The following is an 18,102-nucleotide window of genomic DNA, read 5'->3' as shown; positions in this document are numbered from 1 at the left end:
AAGCCTGCCCCGGGGCGTTAACCGCTCTGTTCACACCTAGATTAGAGCCCTTATCGCCAGCCCGCCCCGCCGCCTGCTTGGTAGTGAGCCGCTGCAGGTGTCAAGCTCAGAGTTACAAGAACTGCCATAGATCAGCACATCAGCCTGTTCCGTCTGCCAGTGTGAACGCTCTGCTAGGTTTGTGAATGGACAGCCCAGTCCTTGATAAATACTCGGTTTGAACAGGACGTCTGATCTGCCAGGAGTGTCAGCTGAGTTGTGTCCAGGAGGCATGGGGATGAGCAGCCGGTAAGCCTAAGTGCGCAACTTTGAGGTCCTCTCCTCTTCTCTTCGTTTCAGGAAGCTGTGGGGGTATTGTGTGTGTGGAAGCCTTAGCACCCACCATTCGCAAATGTTCAGGCTTCTTTGGGGGAGGGGAGGGAACCTGACACCGGGTTTAGCTCCTAGACCCAGCATCGCGGTTCTCCGTTTCCTCTGTAAGAGAAAGCCTTTTACATACAACCCTGAAGGTCCCAGGTGCTGCTGAGGGAAAGCCAGGCATAGAATGCGGGTGTCGGCGCCGCTGGGAGTCTCATGCATCCAAGCCCAGAGGCTTGCCCCCATCTCCCCTCCGGGGCTTGTCTGGCCTCTGGGGAGGCCGGGAGCACTGCGACTTCACCCCCCTTCTGCCTCTGCAACTCTTTCCTCCCGCCCATAGGTCACTCACTCGTCCCAGGCCCTTCCAGGAGGCGCCCTCCCCTCTCTCGCCTAGGGCCCCTCGGCCCGGCCCGCCAGCCCGGGCCCACCCATTTCCTGTGCCGCCCCAACCCCGCCCCCACTCGGGGTGGAAAGTTTCTCTCCTCGAGAAGGGCGGCTCCTTCTCTTTCCTTCCCGGCCGGCCAGGAAAGCCCAAAGCGAGTGGGGTGGGGGGTGGGGGGTGGGGGGTGGGGGTTGAGCTCCAGGCCTCCGGCCAGAGAGGGGAAGTGACTCGCCCGCACTCACACAACCAACCGCAGGGCCAAGCTGGGGCAGCTTGGAACGATCGGCAGATCGGCGACTCTGCCCGGGGAGCGAGGGTTCGCACCCTAGCACCGCCGAGCCTCTTCCAACTCGGGGTCTCGGGCACCACCTGCTGGCGGAGCGCGGGGCAGCACTTGCCAGAATCACCGCTTATCTTCCCGCCCCTGAGCCAGGCAGTCAGAACACAACAATGCTGAGACAGTTATTTATTTATCTATGCGCCCAGGAGGCTGGCCCCTAAACTTAAATATCCAGCGCGGAGCCTTGGCCCTCCCGGCCGTGGGTGGTGCAGGAATGGGTCCTGGAGAGCCCTTTGTCTAGGGCCGTGGAACCCAGGGACCAGAGGTGGGATGCCCCTGAGCCAGCAGCTGCCAATAGCAGCAAAAGGTGAAGAGATAGGAAGGAGCCAGGCACTCATCCCAGTCACAGAGATGCCAAGGGGAGTGCTAGATGCTTTGGACCCCACCGCCAGACTGAAGGTCGGCCAAGCTGAAGTACACACATGTGGGAGAAGTGGAGGTCCAGTGCCATGGGCAGAGGCTGTAGCCCAAGTACCTGCCCCAGTGCCAGCTAACCCAAGACAGGAGAGAGAGGGTAGGCAGTTTCGCCCCCAAGGGGCCCAGGCCTTGCCCTCCTCCTGTGAGGTGAGGTGGTATGGGGGAAAGCAGGCACTATAGTCTGAATACTTGCTGAGGGGTGAGTTTCTGAGCCTTTTGCATGGGTCCTTGCCCCCTACCACCCTAGCTCTTCAGAGGCTGATGTGGAAGGCATCCTGCAGCCACTGGTCTCGGGCATTGTGTGTCTGGGGCACAGTGAGGGGTGGCGGGTCTGGGGGCAGGCTAGCATCAGGAGGCTCGTCATCATCAGATAGGCCAGCATCAGGTGGGTAGGAACTGTCTGAATGCAGGGAGGATGACAGGTCCTGGCACAGGCTCAAGTCTTGGCACAGGTGCTTATAGTCCTGGATCGACTCATACAGGCCCCACAGCTGGCACAGCAGGGACATGTCCAGCTGCCGCAGGCCCACCTGCAAAAGACTGAGAGTGGGCTGGGGTTGGGGTCGAAGCCACCGCCCTAGCCAATCTTCCCAAGCACAGGTTTTTGTGGACATCAGATGCCATCTACAAGCTTTGAATCTTTAGGCAAGTCACTGACCCCTATCTGCAAGATGGGGACAAAATTTATCTAGCAGAATAGAATGAAATAACACTAGTAAGGCATTTAAAAATACATAGTAACTATTACCATAAACGGTAACTGTAATTATTGTTACCATATCCCCTCTGACCCAACTGGCTTCTGCCGATCCTCTAGACCCAGGCAGCGCGTTGCCTTATGTGCTCCGCCCCGCCCCAGGACCCTCAAGCTCGGCGGCAGCCCCCATCACCCCGCAACGCCCAGCTGACCGAGGCAGGGCTACTCACCATCTCCTTGCGCAGCGCCGCTAGCGCCGAGTCGAGGTTAACAGGGCGACGCGGGCCGGGGGGACCCGCGGCAGTTCCCGCGTTGGCGGCGCCGGCGGCGTTACGGGGCCCGTCCGGTACGCGGGCGGCCCGGCTCAGCTCATCGTGGATGCGGCTGCGCTGGCTGTAGACGCGCTCCAGCTCCCTCCACGAGCCCCCGCTCGCGTTGAGAAGACCGCTGAGGCCGCGCGGTAACGGCGGGAGACCGGTCAGGGCGCAGCCCGCGCCGCCTGGCGCCTCGGCCGAAGGCAGCCCATTCATGGCCGGAGCAGCAGAGGAGGATGCCGCTTCCTTCCCTCCAACGCTCCGCCCGGGCCGCCGCCCGCAGGCCCCGCACCCCGCGGCCCCGCCAGCCGAGCCCAGCCGCCGCCCGCAGGGAGCGCTTTGTTCCTACCCGATTCCTCCGACTCCGCCCCCTGCCCACCCCTCCGTGTGGGCAGGGCCTCTCTTAAAAGGGCAACGGCCGATGCGACCACGTTGCCCCAGGTCGCAGCGAGCAGAGAACAGGCAATTGGCCACCAATAGAAGGGGAGCAGGAAAAAGGGGTGAGGGAAGAGGGCAAAAGCGGAGCGTGCGGTTCTTTCGCCGTTCTCCACCCCCACACACAACACTTTATTTATTCTGCCTTATTATAACTCTCAAGGATCTAAAAGGGGGGGGTGGTCAGGAGACTGAGGGTAAGTCCATAATTGATCCCTAATTGACTGACACCCTGTCAGTATCTGAGTACCTGGTCTGGGCCTGAGGTGGGATAGGATGATGGTGTCGGGATGCTCGGGGGAAGGAGGGGAAGCTACCAAGGGGACTGGAACCCCAAATCTCACTCAAGGGTGGGGAATGAGCACTGGATGGCTGAGGAGGTTGCAGGGTTCCTTTAGAGATCCACGCCTGTTTCTGCTTTTGAGGAGGCTGTGGCCTCCTTATCAGAATAAAAGTATCACATAGTCCTCTCCCGCCTCATCCTTTGAGTGGGGAAACTGAGCAGCAACAAGCCCAACTCATCTCTCAGGGCATCAGGGAGACCAGACGGTGATAGCACGAGAGGCCAAAAGAAGGAAAAAGACGAGCAGAGCTGGGGCTTACATGCACACTCAGAACCAAGAAAAGAACAAATCCCACAAGAGGAACAGCTGTTTTTCTACAGGGATTTTCTCAGGAGGGGTTCTTTAGTGTTGCAGCTGCTGCAGGCTGTGCAGAGCTTCAGCACAAGCCCGGATAAGGCTACACAGCTGGATGCTAGTCTCCAGGGAGGTGCTAGAGCCCAGCTCAGCTGAGGCCCAGGTCAGTTTCTGCAGGAGAGCCTCTTGTGTGCAGGCCACAACATCTGCATTTGGAGGCACAGCAGGAGGCGGCAGCCCCTGGACTGCCTTGAGCCCTGCTGCAGCTCCCTCACAGTGCTCTGGACGGGGTACTGGGGGCTGAGGGGCAGGCCGAGAGCCCGAGGGGGGCTCCGAAGCAGAGGCGAGCTGGTGCTCCCGAGCTTGGGAGAGGGCAGCCTGGGCATTCAGAGCTAAAAGAGGAAAAATCCGGTGGAATGGTCAGGATACCTGGCTCACCTCCGCCCTGAGCCACTTCCCTACTCTTTACTGTTCTGCTCTCTCTCTAGTCGAGATGTTTTCCCTGCCCCAGTATAAGGTAATTTACCCATTTTCTTCTTTGTATTATCAGAGTTATTTATGCCCTTGCTTCATCTCTCTCATCAGAACTATGCCTAATAAGCTCAGACTCTCCATGATCTCTGGCACACGGTCGGTGCTTAGTGCTCTTACTGAATGAATGGTCCTTTCTAGAGCTGAAGGGAGAAAGCAACTCACCCCCGCCTCACCCACAAATACCACTGTCACCTCCCACCTACTGTTCCCGAGCCTCTTTCACCGCACTTCTTCACCAAGCACACTCGACCCCTCACCCGGATTATCTTTATCCACGTCTGAGTCGAGCTCCTGGCAAGCCACGCAGTAGATTTTCCGCTGTTTGTCTTGGAGCAGGATCGTCTAGGGGCCAGAAAGCACACGGGGCAGGGGTGAGACGCCGGGCGATGGGGTCCAGAAGGGAGCGCTGGTCAAGGGCAGTGTGGCCTGGTCCGCGGCCCCATCCTGGATCCCACGTCCCGAGTCTCTCCTCACCCCGCAGTCCGCGCACGTCTCGCCCAGCATGCGGTAACCACGCAGCAGGTAGTCGCCCATGAGCCGGGAGATGCGATCCTGCCGCTCCCGCCGCGCTTGCAGCACCTTCGTCTCCGCTTCGGTCGGGGGCTCCCAGGAAAAGTCGTCGACTTCTGGGGGAAGAGAGGCACAAGGGGCCGGGGTGTCTTGCCGAAGCACGCTGCATCCCGCAACCCGCAGCCACAAACGCCCGCAGCCCAAGTCCTCACCAGAGCCGTTCAGGGCCATGTTGCCGTCGTCGCCGCTAGACTCACCGGAAGTGACGCACAAGCAGCGCGCCTTCCGCTTGGCTCCGCCCCCTCCGTGTGGGCCCGAGGATGAGGGCGGAAATGACGCTCTGTGTGCTCCGACGTCGCGATGCCCAGAGTGGGGCGTATCTGCCGTAGACTAGACCCTGTCCCATTGGTGCGCCCCTCGGTGGGAGCCTGTGGACAAAAACTTTCAACTGGCCGGGCCTCAGGAGGGGCGTCTCCGTGATAATGCCGCTCAAAGTCGCAGGGCCCGGAAGTGGCTGCGCAGAGTCGCTCTTCCTGCCCGCCGCGGAGGGAGGGGACCAGTTGGCTTGAGAAATCTCCGCTGGCCTCCGCCTCCCCTGGAGTTTCCCTTTCCGCACTGGCAGGACCCGGGGCAGGCGGGGCAGTGGCAACATCACAACACCCTTGATAATAACAAACAGCCCCTTACGCGTGCGTGGAGCCTCCTCGGGCTTCAGTGCTTCTCACTTCAACTGGCAAGGCAGCCCAGGCGGCGATCGTTCTCGTTGCCTTTCAGCTTATTTCAAGACCCCTCCCCTTCTGCACATTCGGTGTTCCAGTCTGCCCACCCCCTATCTTCCCCACCCAAAGGCCTGGGACTGATTCAAAGTCAGCCTCTAAGAAGACATTTTGTTTTGTTGAAGTTTGAACCCTCGAAAAGCCAGCTGACCGCGGGGTGGGGGGTGGAAATCGCTGTGCTGGGCATGCGCAGTTTCGGTTCCAGCCGCAACTGAGTGATACATGCTGGAGGGTGGGGATCAGGGGTTTATTACACATGCCTGTGACCGTTATGCTCTTCTTGAATGGGTTGCTGTTAAAATTACAACCTAAAAATGCTCCCTGACCATTGGCCTTGGTGGGTGTTTTTTTTTCCTCTTTGTTCTTTTTCCATACACCTCCTCTCCCTCAGTAGGTTGGAAGAAGCCAGGTGGAGCAGGCAGCAATCCCCAGATGTGCAGCTTGCAGTGCCTCAAGGCAGTACACCAGGGCAGTGGAGAAGGAGCTAGGACTTAGACTCCCGTAATCTCATCGGCAATCTCCTTCTCTGACTGGCAGCACATGCTTTCAGTTTTACCTGAAGATAGAGTACCCTCCTCCTGGCCCGATCTTCCTCCTACAGAGACTCCCTGGAACTTACATTTTCTGACCCTTCCTGCCTCCTGCTTCCTTGGAGAGCCCTGTGCCCCACGTCACTCTGTCCATCTACCAGCAGCCTCTTGGGCAGCAGTGTACCTGACTCAGGGCCTGACGCCAGGTCAGTTCTGCCAAACTGACAATAGGGACTCTTGGACTCTAGCCTATATGCACAGACCCTCCACGTCCTTACTATCTTCAGCTCCCAGCACGCCCCACCCCCCACCGAATTCCTCGATGCACCCTTCTGTGTCATCATAATGGCCAATATCCACTCAGCAGCTTATCCTGTCTGACACCAACTAAGATCCTTACACTCATCCTCCCATTTACTCCCTTTCATTTATTCCTCATGACAGCTACTCTCTTCTGGGTGGGGTTTGGGAGTGGAAAGGTAGCGCCTCACAGTCCAGGTCTACCCCATTGTAACAACCAATGACTCATCCTGACGTGCAGCAACAAAGACCCAATGCAGCCAAAAAAAAAAAAAAAAGACTCATCCTGGGAGTACAGAAGTTTCCACCTCCTTTCAGGCAGCATTTACAGAGATGCACACACATATTAAACATGAATGGAGGGAAATTCACCACTGCTATGGACAAAAGAAATAGACGAATCATTAGAACTTTGCTGGCTCACTTGGGAGAGGAGGGGCAGGGCATGTGATGCTTGGTAAGGAAGAATGGCATCAGCTGGGTCATCTTCCAGCTCAGCCCTTTCTACAGGCTACCATGCGAATCTTATACCTATTCTGAGATGACAGTAAAAGGTCTCAGTTTTTCCCCCCTAATGGGTCTTGGCTGCTATAAGGGAGCTCTGTCCCTCTTCTGGGAAATTTCCTTGAGACAAACTCCCATAGGAAACCATAGATGAGGCATTTATTACTCTTTGGGCTCCTATTGTCTTACTTTAGGTTTACAGTACTGATACAGGTGCCCCAAAGAAATCTAGATAAATTCTTGTGATCAGCTCCACTGCCCTAGAAAACCCTCCTAGCCCTTCTATTAAAACAAGGCAAAAATAAGACATTATTATGACAAGGGAACAGAAATACCCTCTATCAAGGTAGTCTCCTTTAAAAGAAAAGTCACAGCTGTGCATGTCAAGCCCAAGTCCTGACAGACATCTATAGAATGCTCCACCCAACAACAGCAGGTCATATTCTTCTCTCATATACAGGCTCCACGACAGACCATATGTTAGACCATAAAGCAAGTCTCAATACACTTAAAAGAGTAGAAGTAGGGGGCTTCCCTGGTGGCGCAGTGGTTAAGAATCTGCCTGCCAATGCAGGGGACACGGGTTCGAGCCCTGGTCTGGGAAGATCCCACATGCCCTGGAGCAACTGGGCCCGTGAGCCACAACTACTGAGCCTGCGCATCTGGAGCCTGTGCTCTGCAACGGGAGAGGCCGCAACAGTGAGAGGCCCGTGCACTGCGATGAAGAGTGGCCCCCACTCACTGCAACTAGAGAAAAGCCTCACACAGAAACGAAGACCCAACACAGGCAAAAATAAATAAATAAATAAAATTTAAAAAAGAATGTTCACAATTAAAAAAAAAAAAAGAGTAGAAGTAGGGCTTCCCTGGTGGCGCAGTGGTTGAGAGTCCGCCTGCCGATGCAGGGGACACGGGTTCGTGCCCCAGTCCAGGAAGATCCCACATGCCGTGGAGTGGCTAGGCCCGTGAGCCATGGCCACTGAGCCTGCGAGTGTGGAGCCTGTGCTCCGCAACGGGAGAGGCCACAACAGTGAGAGGCCCACGTACCACCAAAAAAAAAAAAAAAAAAAAAAAACAAAAGAGTAGAAGTAATACAAAGTATGTTCTCAGATCACAGTGGAATGAAATTAGCAGTCAATAAAAGAGGGAAATTTGGGAAATTCACAAATATGTGGAAATTAGACAACACCCTCTTAAATAACCAATGGGTCATAGAAGAAAACACACGGGAAATTAGAAACTGCTTGGAGATTAAATGAAAACACAGCATAACAAAACTTTTGAGATACAGCCAAAGCAGTGCTTAGAGGGCAATTTATAATTGTATATTCTTATATTTAAAAGAAAAAAAAAGTCTCGATTCAGTAACCTAATATTCCACCTTAAGAACTAGAAAAAAGAGGGGTTTCCCTGTTGGCGCAGTGGTTGAGAGTCCGCCTGCCGATGCAAGGGACATGGGTTCGTGCCCCGGTCCAGGAGGATCCCACGTGCCACAGAGCAGCTGGGCCCGTGAGCCATGGCCGCTGAGCCTGTGCTCCGCAGTGGGAGAGGCCACAGCGGTGAGAGGCCTGCGTACTGCAAAAAAAAAAAAAAAAAAAAAACTAGAAAAAAGAGCAAACTAAACCCAAAGCAAGCAGAAGGAAGACTAGAATAGATTAGAGAAAATCAACTCACCTACAAGTTAGTTCTTTAGAAGATCAACAAAATTGCCAAACCGTTAGCAAGACTGACCAACTCATGCCCAGGTCAGCCAAAGGGTGTGAACCTTGCAGCTCCAGCTGGAAAGCAATGTTGCTGTGGTTGCTGAGTCAAGGAGTCCCCAGATGTGAGATAGATAATGTCAGGACCCCGCCGCCTAATAGAGGGCTTTGGATGACAATGTTCTCAGCTAACTGTGGAAACAATCGTGGCTGATCAAACTATCTAGATCGCTTATGCAGATGCCCATGCTAAAGGCCCATTCTCTGATGAGACTGACATGAATCAAGCTGTTGTTCGAGCCTGTGCTGCCCAGATTGTCTCCATTTCTGCCTGGACCCATCATGATACCAGATATGGCAACACATCCACCATCACAGAGTGGGCACAAAGTGAAGGACCCTATGCTGCTGATGCAGAAGCCACCACTCCATGCCAGATTTGTGATCCCGGTCAAAAGTTCATCTGTTTGTCCTGTGAAGAGGAGGCTACAGTGTATGTGGCATTGCCCCTGCCCACTCCTGAGAGATTGAATGCATGGGACCTTTGACTCCTTCCTGGGGCTATGGATGGTGTCTCACACTTTTTCAGGTTACAGTGGTACTGTTTCAGGCCAATCAGCCAACTTTGGTCACACCATTGTGGTTCTTGAGACTAATCTGTGTAATGTTTTTGGCTTTCTGGACCAATTGAAGTCTAACAATGGTGCACCTTTCATCTCAGGCCACTCAACAATGGGCTGATAGTCTAGGTATGTGGTGGTCCTTCTATCCTCCCTGTCACCCACAAGCATGTGGTACTGTTGAGCATTGAAATAGCTCCTCAAAAATTAGCTCAAAGAGATTTCTGGCTCTCCCTCCTGGTCCACACACCTTAGTACAGCAGTTCGATAACTGAATGTGGCTGTCCCCAGGATGGGACCATCTCATCCAGGCCATGTCCTTCATAATGATTGAGATGAGAGGGGTGGGGTTTATACAGACCAGTTTTGAAAATTTAGGGTTCCACGTTCACCATTCCTGGACATAATGCTTCTCTCTTTCCCTTAACAGCAACCCCAGGTCAGCCTGATTGGTGCAACTCCGGGTGATAGCCCAGTCAGAAAGGGGCCTAGGGGATTCTCAACCACCTGGATTCTCTTATTTGACTGACACGGTCCTAGATCATGAGAATACCTGGAGCGCTTGGCATGCACACCTCTCTCTTTGAGTCCCCCAACAGTGGCCTACACGTAGAGTGGGGGACATAGTGGGCTCCTGTATGTTTTATAAAAATGTCCTTGTCCTTCTTGCACCTGACCCTTCCAGATGAAAAGTGTAAGTAGGAGGTGATTGGGAAAAAAGGTGAAGTTCTAACTACTAGACTAGAACACATCGATTTTGTGACGGTGGAGGGAGAATAACAACCTTGGCACTTGGGGAGGGGACACCTCAGACCCTGGGAGAAATGGGGGAAAGAAAGACACTTACAGTCTTTGTCTTTCCAAACCATTTGGAGCCTTCTTCACTGAGGACAACATCTTGGTCCAATTCGCCCAAACTATTTCAAGTGACTTAAATGTAACTGACTGCCGAGTCTGCCATGCTCCACTAGACAGTTCTGACCTTGATCTGATTGCCATTCTGCTTCACCTTACCAAGAGATTGGAAGCAGCAGGGGGTAGCCTCAGCTCCTGTACCTCCTTCATAAAACACCTGTCAACAAGCTCACCTCCAGATACAGATCCCAGGCCCCGTCCTGAAGCTATCACCACTCAGTCATGCCATGGAGTAGCTGAATGGCATCTGGCTGGTGGCATGGACAGACAGGACTAACTGCTCTTAGCCAAACCCTCCAAAAGCAAGGACTAGACTTAATTATCTGGATTGGGCTGGAAGCCCTAAGGCCTACGGACTTGAAGGGAGGCACTCTCAAACTGGGACCCCCTTGCTGATGTAAGTCCCACTTGGGGGCGCCATGTTTCTTCCCAGAAGCACCACTAGTACCCTTGAGACTGTATGACTGATGTGGAAGTCACACATTAACTTGTCTCTCTCCAGAAAACAGAGTGACTTGAAATTTATCCTTGACTTTAGCCTGCTTGCAAACCAACACATGAGCCTGAACACAGGTTCATGCATGCTGGCAGAAGACAGGAGACTCCTGGGTCAGAGAAAAAGGACCTTCTTACTCATGGCTGGAAGCATTAATGCAGGTACAGCAGATGTATTGATTGCACAGACTCTAGTCTTCAAGGAAGAAGTACAGGAGAAATCTACCATCCATAGCAACCTTGGTCAGTGAATTGAGGCTCCCCTGAATGCCTTCAGGGCCAAGGTGGAAAGGTTGACGCAGAGAACTAAGGAGCGAGCCACCTGGCTTTCTAAGGTAGATATGATGCTTTCTGGATTTGTTCATCTGGGAGGCATGGTTGAGGTCAGTACTGCAAGTTGGCTTCATCCTGCTGCTTGTAGTTCTGTTGGTAGTAGCTTTAATTAAATGCTGTATGACACAAATTGAACAGATTTGGTCCTAGCCTCTGTTGATCAGATTTGCCAACAGAGTGGTGAACTCATGGGAAAATTCACCCAAAGCCAAGACAGTGTAGAAATGAGGGGTGGATATTACTGTAAGACAATTCTCCAGGGATCTCTTGAGTTTCTGTGCATTTTGCAAGCGAGGCAACTGACTGCCTTTGTCCTGGACTCTCTTCTCAAGGATATTGGTGCAGTGAGTAGCTATGGAAGATCGAGACAGAATCTCCCTCCAGTGCAAAGGGCAGTCATTAGAAAAGACTTCTTAAGTTTAGCGTCCTCTCCCATACCACAGTCCACTGTGTGCAGGCGTCTATCTAGGTCACTGGTGCCACCCCCATGGGACCTGGGGACAAGAGGACTGATGTTAATATGCTGATGATCATGCTATTTACTGTGCCATGAATAATGGTCCTTTGTCTCTGACCCAGGAAACTCCTGTCTTCTGCCAGCATGCACGAACCTGTGGCAGGCTCACTTGTGTTTGCAAGTAAGGTAAAACCTCAGACCCGGGACTTCGCTGGTGGCGCAGTGGTTGAGAATCCACCTGCCAATGCAGGGGATACAGGTTCAAGCCCTGGTCCAGGAAGGTCCCACATGCCGCGGAGCAACTAAGCCCCTGCACCACAACTACTGAGCCTGCGCTCTAGAGCTGCGAGCCACAACTACTGAGCCCGTATGCCTCAACTACTGAAGCCTATATTCCTAGAGCCTGTGCTCCACAACAAAGAGAAGCCACCGCAATGAGAAGCCAGCGCACTGCAACGAAGAGTAGCCCCTGCTCGCCGCAACTGAGAAAGCCCACGCGCAGCAGCGAAGATCCAACGCAGCCAAAATAAATAAATTTTGAAAAAAAAGACTCCACACTCCTAATGCAGGGGGCCCGGGTTCAATCCCTGGTCGGGGAAATAGATCCCACGTGCATGTCGCAACTAAGAGTTCCCATGCTGCAACTAAGGAGCCCACAAGCCACAACTAAGGAGCCTGCCTGCTGCAACTAAGACCTGGAGCAACCAAATAAATAAAATAAAATGAAAATATAAAAAATTAAACAAAAAACCCCAGACCCATCATAGTCCCTGACAAGGGAGCAAGCACACTGAAGGTCTCAGAAGTGCTGGTGGTAAAGCCCATTCAGACCAGTAACGGTGGGTAGACTAGCTGTTTGGGAAGCGTGGGACCCTTCCCTACCCTCACGTGAGCCAGCCCAACATCTGTCCCTACCTGTGGCACAGTGGATGTGGCAGTAGTTAGGCCTGTCCCTGAGTAACAGCACAGCCCACGGCAGCAGGTTCACACACAGCTCACTTACAGGTCCCGCGTGACTGCCTTATCTGGAGGGTCAGGTTCACGTGGCAGCGAGTGGCCTATGCTGTGTAACCGAGGTTCTGAAAATCGTAACTGGCATTATTTTATTATCACAGCGACAGGCCTCCAAAAGGGGTCGACTTTTCTTCTTGTCTTTCACTGCAATGTGAATTGACCTGACGTTTCTGGGAAACAAGAAAGGACTAGATGATACAGTAGGAAAAATAATAATACTCAACTTTTGGTGTATTTTTTCTTGGGGCCGGGCACTATACTAAGAGCTTGAATTATCTCCTTTACTCCTCAGGACAAGTCTGTGAGTTATGTCTCCCAGTGTGCAGATGGAGAAGCTGAAGCCTGGACAGGTTAAGAGATTTAGTCACAGTCACCCTGCTGGGATGTGGCAGGGCTGTGACCCCATCTGGCCAGCGCACGTCCAGAGCTGGATTCTCACCAGTGACTTCTCCTGGGTTCGGAAGGTGGAGACGGGGGGCAGGGCTGAAGATCCTCTCTGACTGATCAAGCATGAAGATTGGTTCATTGCATTTTCCAGTCCCATCTCTCAGTGCCCTTCATCACAGCAGGGGCACATCAGAGGGGCTCAGTGACAGTCACTTTCAGTAAAGTGTCTTTGGAGAGAAATGCTTCAGGGCAGAATGGTCCCCTCCAGGCTTCTGAAACTTCCAACCGTCATCTTTAGAACCTACAACCCTTAGAGCCATTTCTTTCTTCAGAGCCTAGAAGCTTCCCAAAGACATTCAGAACTCAGAGAGGTGACACGGAGCCTGGCGCACGGTCAGCCCTCTTTCAATGGTATTCTCCCCCTCCCCCCAGGCAGCCAGCTCCCACCCACAGCCTGCTGTGGACCCCAGACCCAGATAATGATGAAAAGAGCTAACGTATACTGAGGACTTACCGTGTGCCCAGCATCCAACAAGGGCTTCATGAATGTCAGCTCCTTTGCTTCGTTGTCTCAAAATGAGGAAAGGAGGCCTAGAGGAGAGGAAGAATTTCTCTAACGCACACAGCTGGTGCAGGAGGATCGAATGCCAGAAAACCACCACCGTGTTATGCTGCCTTCTGAGATGAAACTTCCCTTACGCAGGCTGCTGCTTTCTCGTCCAGCCGGTTCCCCTAAGGAGGCATTGGGGGCCCTGGGTTTGGGTTCTGGCTCTGCCATTAACCAGCCACGCAACCTTGGCCAAGTCCCTTGCCATCTCTGAGCCTCAAGAACCCCTCTGCACAAAGGAACGCTTCCCTAACATTTAAGCAGTCTGATCATTCCCCAGGGCTGGGGTCCCAGGGCTCTTCCTTGCCACATTCTAGCAAAGCCCCTCATTGCCCTCCTATCTTTAGGACATTTGTGGGACTCCGCTCATTCCTCCCTCCCAGGAGCACTGTGTAGGTTTTGGATCAGGCCAGCTTAAGTTCAATCCCCACATCTTACTCACCAGATGATGCAAGTCTAATTGTTCCGTCTTTCAGAGTTCTGTGGTCTCAGTCCATTCAGTCAATCAGCAAACTTCAGCACCCTCTGCGTGCCAGGCCCTGTACTAGGATCTGGAGGCAAGGCTGTACCTCCCTGGGAGGGCGGTGAGATGCACTGTAAGTAACGAAGCCCACAAAGAAGAATGTGCTGAAGACCAGCAGGAGACAAAGCGGGGATCTGACCCAAAGGGCCGGGGGTGGCTGTTTTAGAGAAATGCCTTCTGGAGGCACTACCCCAAGACATGAAGGATCAGACCACGCCGAGGATCTTGCAGGCCCAGGTGAGCAGACAGAAGCTGCTGGACGGTTTTGTTTTGTTGTTGCTGTTTTGTTTTGTTTTTTAATTAATTGTTGGAGGTTTTTTAAGCCGAGAAGGATCATGGTTGGAATTAGGTTTTTGTTGGGTTTTTAAACATTAATTAATTAATTTATTTATTTGGTTGCGCTGGCTCGTAGTTGCAGCAGGAGGGCTCCTTGGTTGTGGCATGTGAAATCTAGTTCCCTGAACAGGGATCAAACCCGGGCCCCCTGCATTGGGAGTGCGGAGTCTTAACCACTGCACCACCAGAGAAGATCCTGGAATTAAGGGGGGGGTTGTTTGTTTGTTTTTATTTTTGGCTGCATTGGGTCTTTGTTGCTGCGCACGGACTTTCTCTAGTTGCAGTGAGCGGGGGCTACTTCATTGCGCTGCGCGGGCTTCTCATCGCAGTGTCTTCTCTTGCTGCGGAGCACGGGCTCTAGGCGCGCAGGCTCAGTAGTTGTGGTGCACGGGCTTAGTTGCTCCGCGGCATGTGGGATCTTCCTGGACCAGGGCTCAAACCCGTGTCCCCTGCATTGGCAGGTGGATTCTTAACCACTGTGCCACCAGGGAAGCCCTGGAATTAGGTTTTAAGAGGTGACTCTGGCACCAGGTGGAGGAGGGACAGGATCAGGCAGAAATGGCAGTGGGGAGACCCGTTAGGCAACAGAAGTGACCTGGACTGACCACAGAGGTCATGGTCTCCTTGGACTTGCAGGAGAACTTACATCTAGGAGGCATGCTGGTCGATTCTAGGAAGATGGGGTGGCTGGATGTGGTGACACAGGAGATGCGGAGAGAAAAGGGGGACAGGCCACGGACACTACCTGCGTTGGACTGTTGCAGTAGCCCTGCGGATCCACTCTGCATCCTTGCCTGCCCTGCTTCATGCCCCGAGGCTCACCTTGCCTGCTGTGTTCCCTCCCCAGACCCCGCTGCCCGCAGGCTTCCTTTGGGGTTCGGCCCCTGGGGGGCCCAGCTGGACAGGAGGAAACTGGGGGTAATATTTATTTCCGCAGTTCCCTCCCCGCAGGCTGCACGAGGACAGGTTCCACCGGATTGTGCTGAAGGCCGCAGCTCCCCAGGGCAGCCCCCCTTCCAGCTCCAGCTCCTGTGGCTGCAGACTTCGGTTAATGTTCATCACCCGCATGAGGGTGCCCACTGCTGGGTTCCTGATGAGCGTGAGGAGTTTGGTAACGACAGTAGGTAAACTTATGGAGCCCTCAGGATGTGCCAAGCACTGGGCTGGGTGCTTGCCCTCACGGCTCCTGGTGGCTCAGTTCCCTCAACAGCCCCGAACAAGGGCTGCCTTCCCCTGCCTTCCCCACATCCTACTCTCAGCAGCATTAGACAGCCTTGGCCACGCCCTCCTCCCCAAACACTCGCTCCTCTTGGCTCTTCCTGCGTCACACTCCTGGTTTTCCTCTCTCTGCTCCCTCCAGCTGCTCCTTCTAAGTCACTTCTGACTCTGCCTCCTCTTTCTGATCTGGGAGTGGTGACCTCCCTGGTTCGCCTTGGGCCCTCTTCTCTTCCCAGCCGAGCCCACCCTTTCCTATGGCCATAAATGCCCCTGTAGGCGGAGGACCCCAAGTCTGTGTCTCCAGGGCAGACATTCTGTTTGAGCTCCAGACCCCTGGATTGAGACGTCTCCCCGTGGATGACACAAGCATCTCAAACTCGGCAAGTTGCAAACAGAGCCCCACACTCTCTCCCAGGTCTCCCTCTCTTCTGCCGCCTTCCTCACCCACCCAGGGGCTCCGGCCAGACACCTGGGAGCCATTCACACCCGCCTCTTGTGCACCCTCCACTTCACCTAGTCTCTAGATTCCACCCCCCAAACACATCTCCACTGCGTCCAAGCCGAGTCCTCTCTCCTGGGACGATGGCATCAGCACCCCCTCTTGCTCTGATACAGCCCCATGGCAATGAAAATAAAACTCAGATTCCTCACCGTGGCCTCCCGCCTCCACCTCTGGATGCTCTCTCTCCGCATCCCCACCCCGTTGCTCCTCTGGCCTTCTCTCAGCTCCTAGAAGAAATGAATCTCTTTCCTACCCTTCACCCCGCATGCCCCTGTGTAAATTGTCTCCTCAACACAGGCCCCTCGACCCCTCGGGCCTCCTACAGGCTTCCCCCCACCGCCTGGCTGTTAACTCCTGCTCCTCCTCCAGCTCCTGGCTCAAAAGTCCCTTTGGGCTTCCCTGGCGGCGCAGTGGTTGAGAGTCCGCCTGCCGATGCAGGGGACACGGGCTCATGCCCTGGTCCGGGAAGATCCCACATGCCGCGGAGCGGCTGGGCCCATGAGCCATGGCCGCTGAGCCCGCGCGTCCGGAGCCTGTGCTCCGCAACGGGAGAGGCCACAACAGTGAGAGGCCCGCGTACAGCAAAAAAAAAAAAAAAAAAAAAAAGGTCCCTTCGTCAGAAGGGTTTCCTGACCTCCAGGTCCCACCACCTCTCTTGTTCCCAGCTCCTTAGTCTTCTCTGTTCCAGCACCGGCCTCTGTCCCAGCCTCAGCCACGTATGAATTGATTTGTCAGATGTCTGTCTCCTCCAGTACAGAAGGTCTGGCAGGGCAGAGATTCGTTCTACTTGTTAGCAGGAGCACGCAGGAGGTTCCTAGTCTGTTGAGTGAATAGATCCCCATTTTACAGGTGAGAAAACTGAGACTCAGAGAGATTAGGGCTCTAACCCTGCTCTGTTTATGCTGTGTTCCAAGGGCCAGGTTCAGATGAGTATGGGGGGAAAATGACTAGAAAATGCTCAGCCCTACACGTGGCAAGTGGTGAGCACTCAGTACTATTTCCTGCCTCAGTGTGGGACCAGAGCCTCGAGGGAGTGTGCGGGCAGCCCTTACACACCCTCCCAGCCCCCCTGAGGACATGGGATTGCCCCCATCCTACCTCTGCAATACCCATGTGAACAGGGCCCGAGCCCGCTGAGCAATTCGGGCAGGGGTCCACCAAAGGGTCTCCCTCAGTTCCCCCAAACGAGCCCACCCTCAAGGTGAAAACCATGAGTTCCTTGCACAGGTGTGCCTGGAGGCAAGTCCCTGAACCCCCTTTCCCTCAGTCAGACTGCAGCCCCCGTTCCCCTCGGAGAGAGAGTGTCACCCTGACTTGGCTGTGTCCCACTCTGGATGTACCCTGGTCACACCCACCCCCTGCTGAGTTCTGTGAGTCAGAGAGTGAATCCTGGGGTCTCCTGGCTAGGTGCCCGGGATATGGCCTGGGCCCCAGGGCACTGCAGCCCTCAAGGGCCTCCCTTCCAGACCAGCGGACAGGCCTGGCTCCTCTCCAGCCCTGACCAAACTCAAGGCCCCCCCCCCAGCCCCTGCCAACCCCTGCCCTGGGGCCCTGCTGTGCCCCTCCCCAGCCCTGGGGCCCTCAAGCATCACCCCCCTCCTCCGGGCTGTTAGCCTGGGAAGGGGGCCAGGCCCTGAGCTCAGACCTTGGCGATTCCAGAGTGTCTGAGGCCCAGAGCCAGCCCCGCCAGCCCGGCCAGACAAGGCGAAGGGGCGGGGGCAGGGTGGGCATCAGGAAGCCATTTAGAGGGGGGTTGGCAGGGAACCTGGATTTCAAGCTTTGTTCCATCTGCTCCTTTTCTGGACCCCGCGGGCTTCTTCCTGGGACCCCGCTGGGGCCCTGGCTAAGGGGTGCCCCCTCCTCGAGTCCTCTCCTCCAGGGGGAGTGGACAAGTACTAATAAGTGACTTCGGGGTGGTGAGACCCCCACATGTGCAAGGGAGGCTGCGCCAGGGCTGAGAGGCGTGGGTTCCAGCCCCACCTGCTCCCACTACCCGCGCGACCCTGGGGCGAGGTCCATCTTCCTACCCCAGCCTCGGTTTCCCACTTTGATGCTGCCAGGCGGAGGTGGGCGCGGGCCTTCCAGCCCCGCCCGGAGGAATCCGGCGGGGCGGCCAGCGGTCCCAGGTGAGGGCTCTCTGGAGCGGGCCCAGCGCTGCGGCGGCGGGTTCCGGCGGGGCGGGCATCTGGGGCGGGGACCGCCCCCCAGCCTCCACCCGCCCGCACACCCTCGCTCCCCCAGGCGGCAGCGACGACGCTTTA

General features: G+C 54.8%; 2 protein-coding genes and 1 long non-coding RNA gene across 7 annotated transcripts; all 3 read right to left on the bottom strand.

The window, feature by feature from the left end:
- Positions 1-1,190: 1,190 nt before the first annotated feature.
- Positions 1,191-3,447, bottom strand: FAM89B (family with sequence similarity 89 member B). The gene is made up of 2 exons (XM_081238682.1): positions 2,424-3,447; positions 1,191-2,026 (listed from the first exon to the last, which is right to left on the bottom strand). Exons 1-2 carry the CDS (start codon positions 2,721-2,723, stop codon positions 1,748-1,750), a joined length of 579 nt encoding a protein of 192 aa, XP_081094808.1. The 5' UTR covers positions 2,724-3,447; the 3' UTR covers positions 1,191-1,747.
- A 146-nt stretch (positions 3,448-3,593) lies between these two features.
- Positions 3,594-4,916, bottom strand: ZNRD2 (zinc ribbon domain containing 2). The gene is made up of 4 exons (XM_081238680.1): positions 4,837-4,916; positions 4,589-4,740; positions 4,372-4,456; positions 3,594-3,972 (listed from the first exon to the last, which is right to left on the bottom strand). The coding sequence occupies exons 1-4, from the start codon at positions 4,853-4,855 to the stop codon at positions 3,629-3,631; spliced, it is 600 nt and encodes a 199-aa protein (XP_081094806.1). The 5' UTR covers positions 4,856-4,916; the 3' UTR covers positions 3,594-3,628.
- Positions 4,917-10,402: 5,486 nt separating this feature from the next.
- On the bottom strand, positions 10,403-18,072 carry LOC308620325. 5 transcript variants are annotated; one of them, XR_014016308.1, is made up of 7 exons: positions 17,869-18,072; positions 16,476-16,660; positions 13,705-13,856; positions 13,170-13,246; positions 12,708-12,997; positions 12,170-12,438; positions 10,403-11,291 (listed from the first exon to the last, which is right to left on the bottom strand). It is a non-coding gene; the product is annotated as an uncharacterized lncRNA (long non-coding RNA). The 5 variants fall into 5 exon arrangements; XR_014016307.1 differs by having other exon boundaries at positions 12,170-12,997; XR_014016309.1 differs by having other exon boundaries at positions 12,170-12,990.
- Between the last annotated feature and the right edge of the window lie 30 nt (positions 18,073-18,102).

The sequence above is a fragment of the Mesoplodon bidens genome (assembly GCF_964165515.1).
Source record: "Mesoplodon bidens genome assembly, chromosome: 7".
NCBI lineage: Eukaryota > Metazoa > Chordata > Mammalia > Artiodactyla > Ziphiidae > Mesoplodon > Mesoplodon bidens.
Note: the sequence above shows the minus strand (reverse complement) of the source record. Positions and strands in the feature narration are given on the sequence as shown.

Bases quoted from the DNA above. Each gene is read 5' to 3' on its own strand.
- ZNRD2 (XM_081238680.1), bottom strand. The intron at 4,457-4,588 runs GTGAGGAGAGAC...TCTGGCCCCTAG, and splicing joins AGACGTGCGCGGACTGCGGG to ACGATCCTGCTCCAAGACAA. The intron at 3,973-4,371 runs GTGAGGGGTCGA...TTCCTCTTTTAG, and splicing joins CGTGGATAAAGATAATCCGG to CTCTGAATGCCCAGGCTGCC.
- FAM89B (XM_081238682.1), bottom strand. From the start codon at position 2,723: ATGAATGGGCTGCCTTCGGCCGAGGCGCCAGGCGGCGCGGGCTGCGCC. The intron at 2,027-2,423 runs GTGAGTAGCCCT...AGTCTTTTGCAG, and splicing joins CGGCGCTGCGCAAGGAGATG to GTGGGCCTGCGGCAGCTGGA.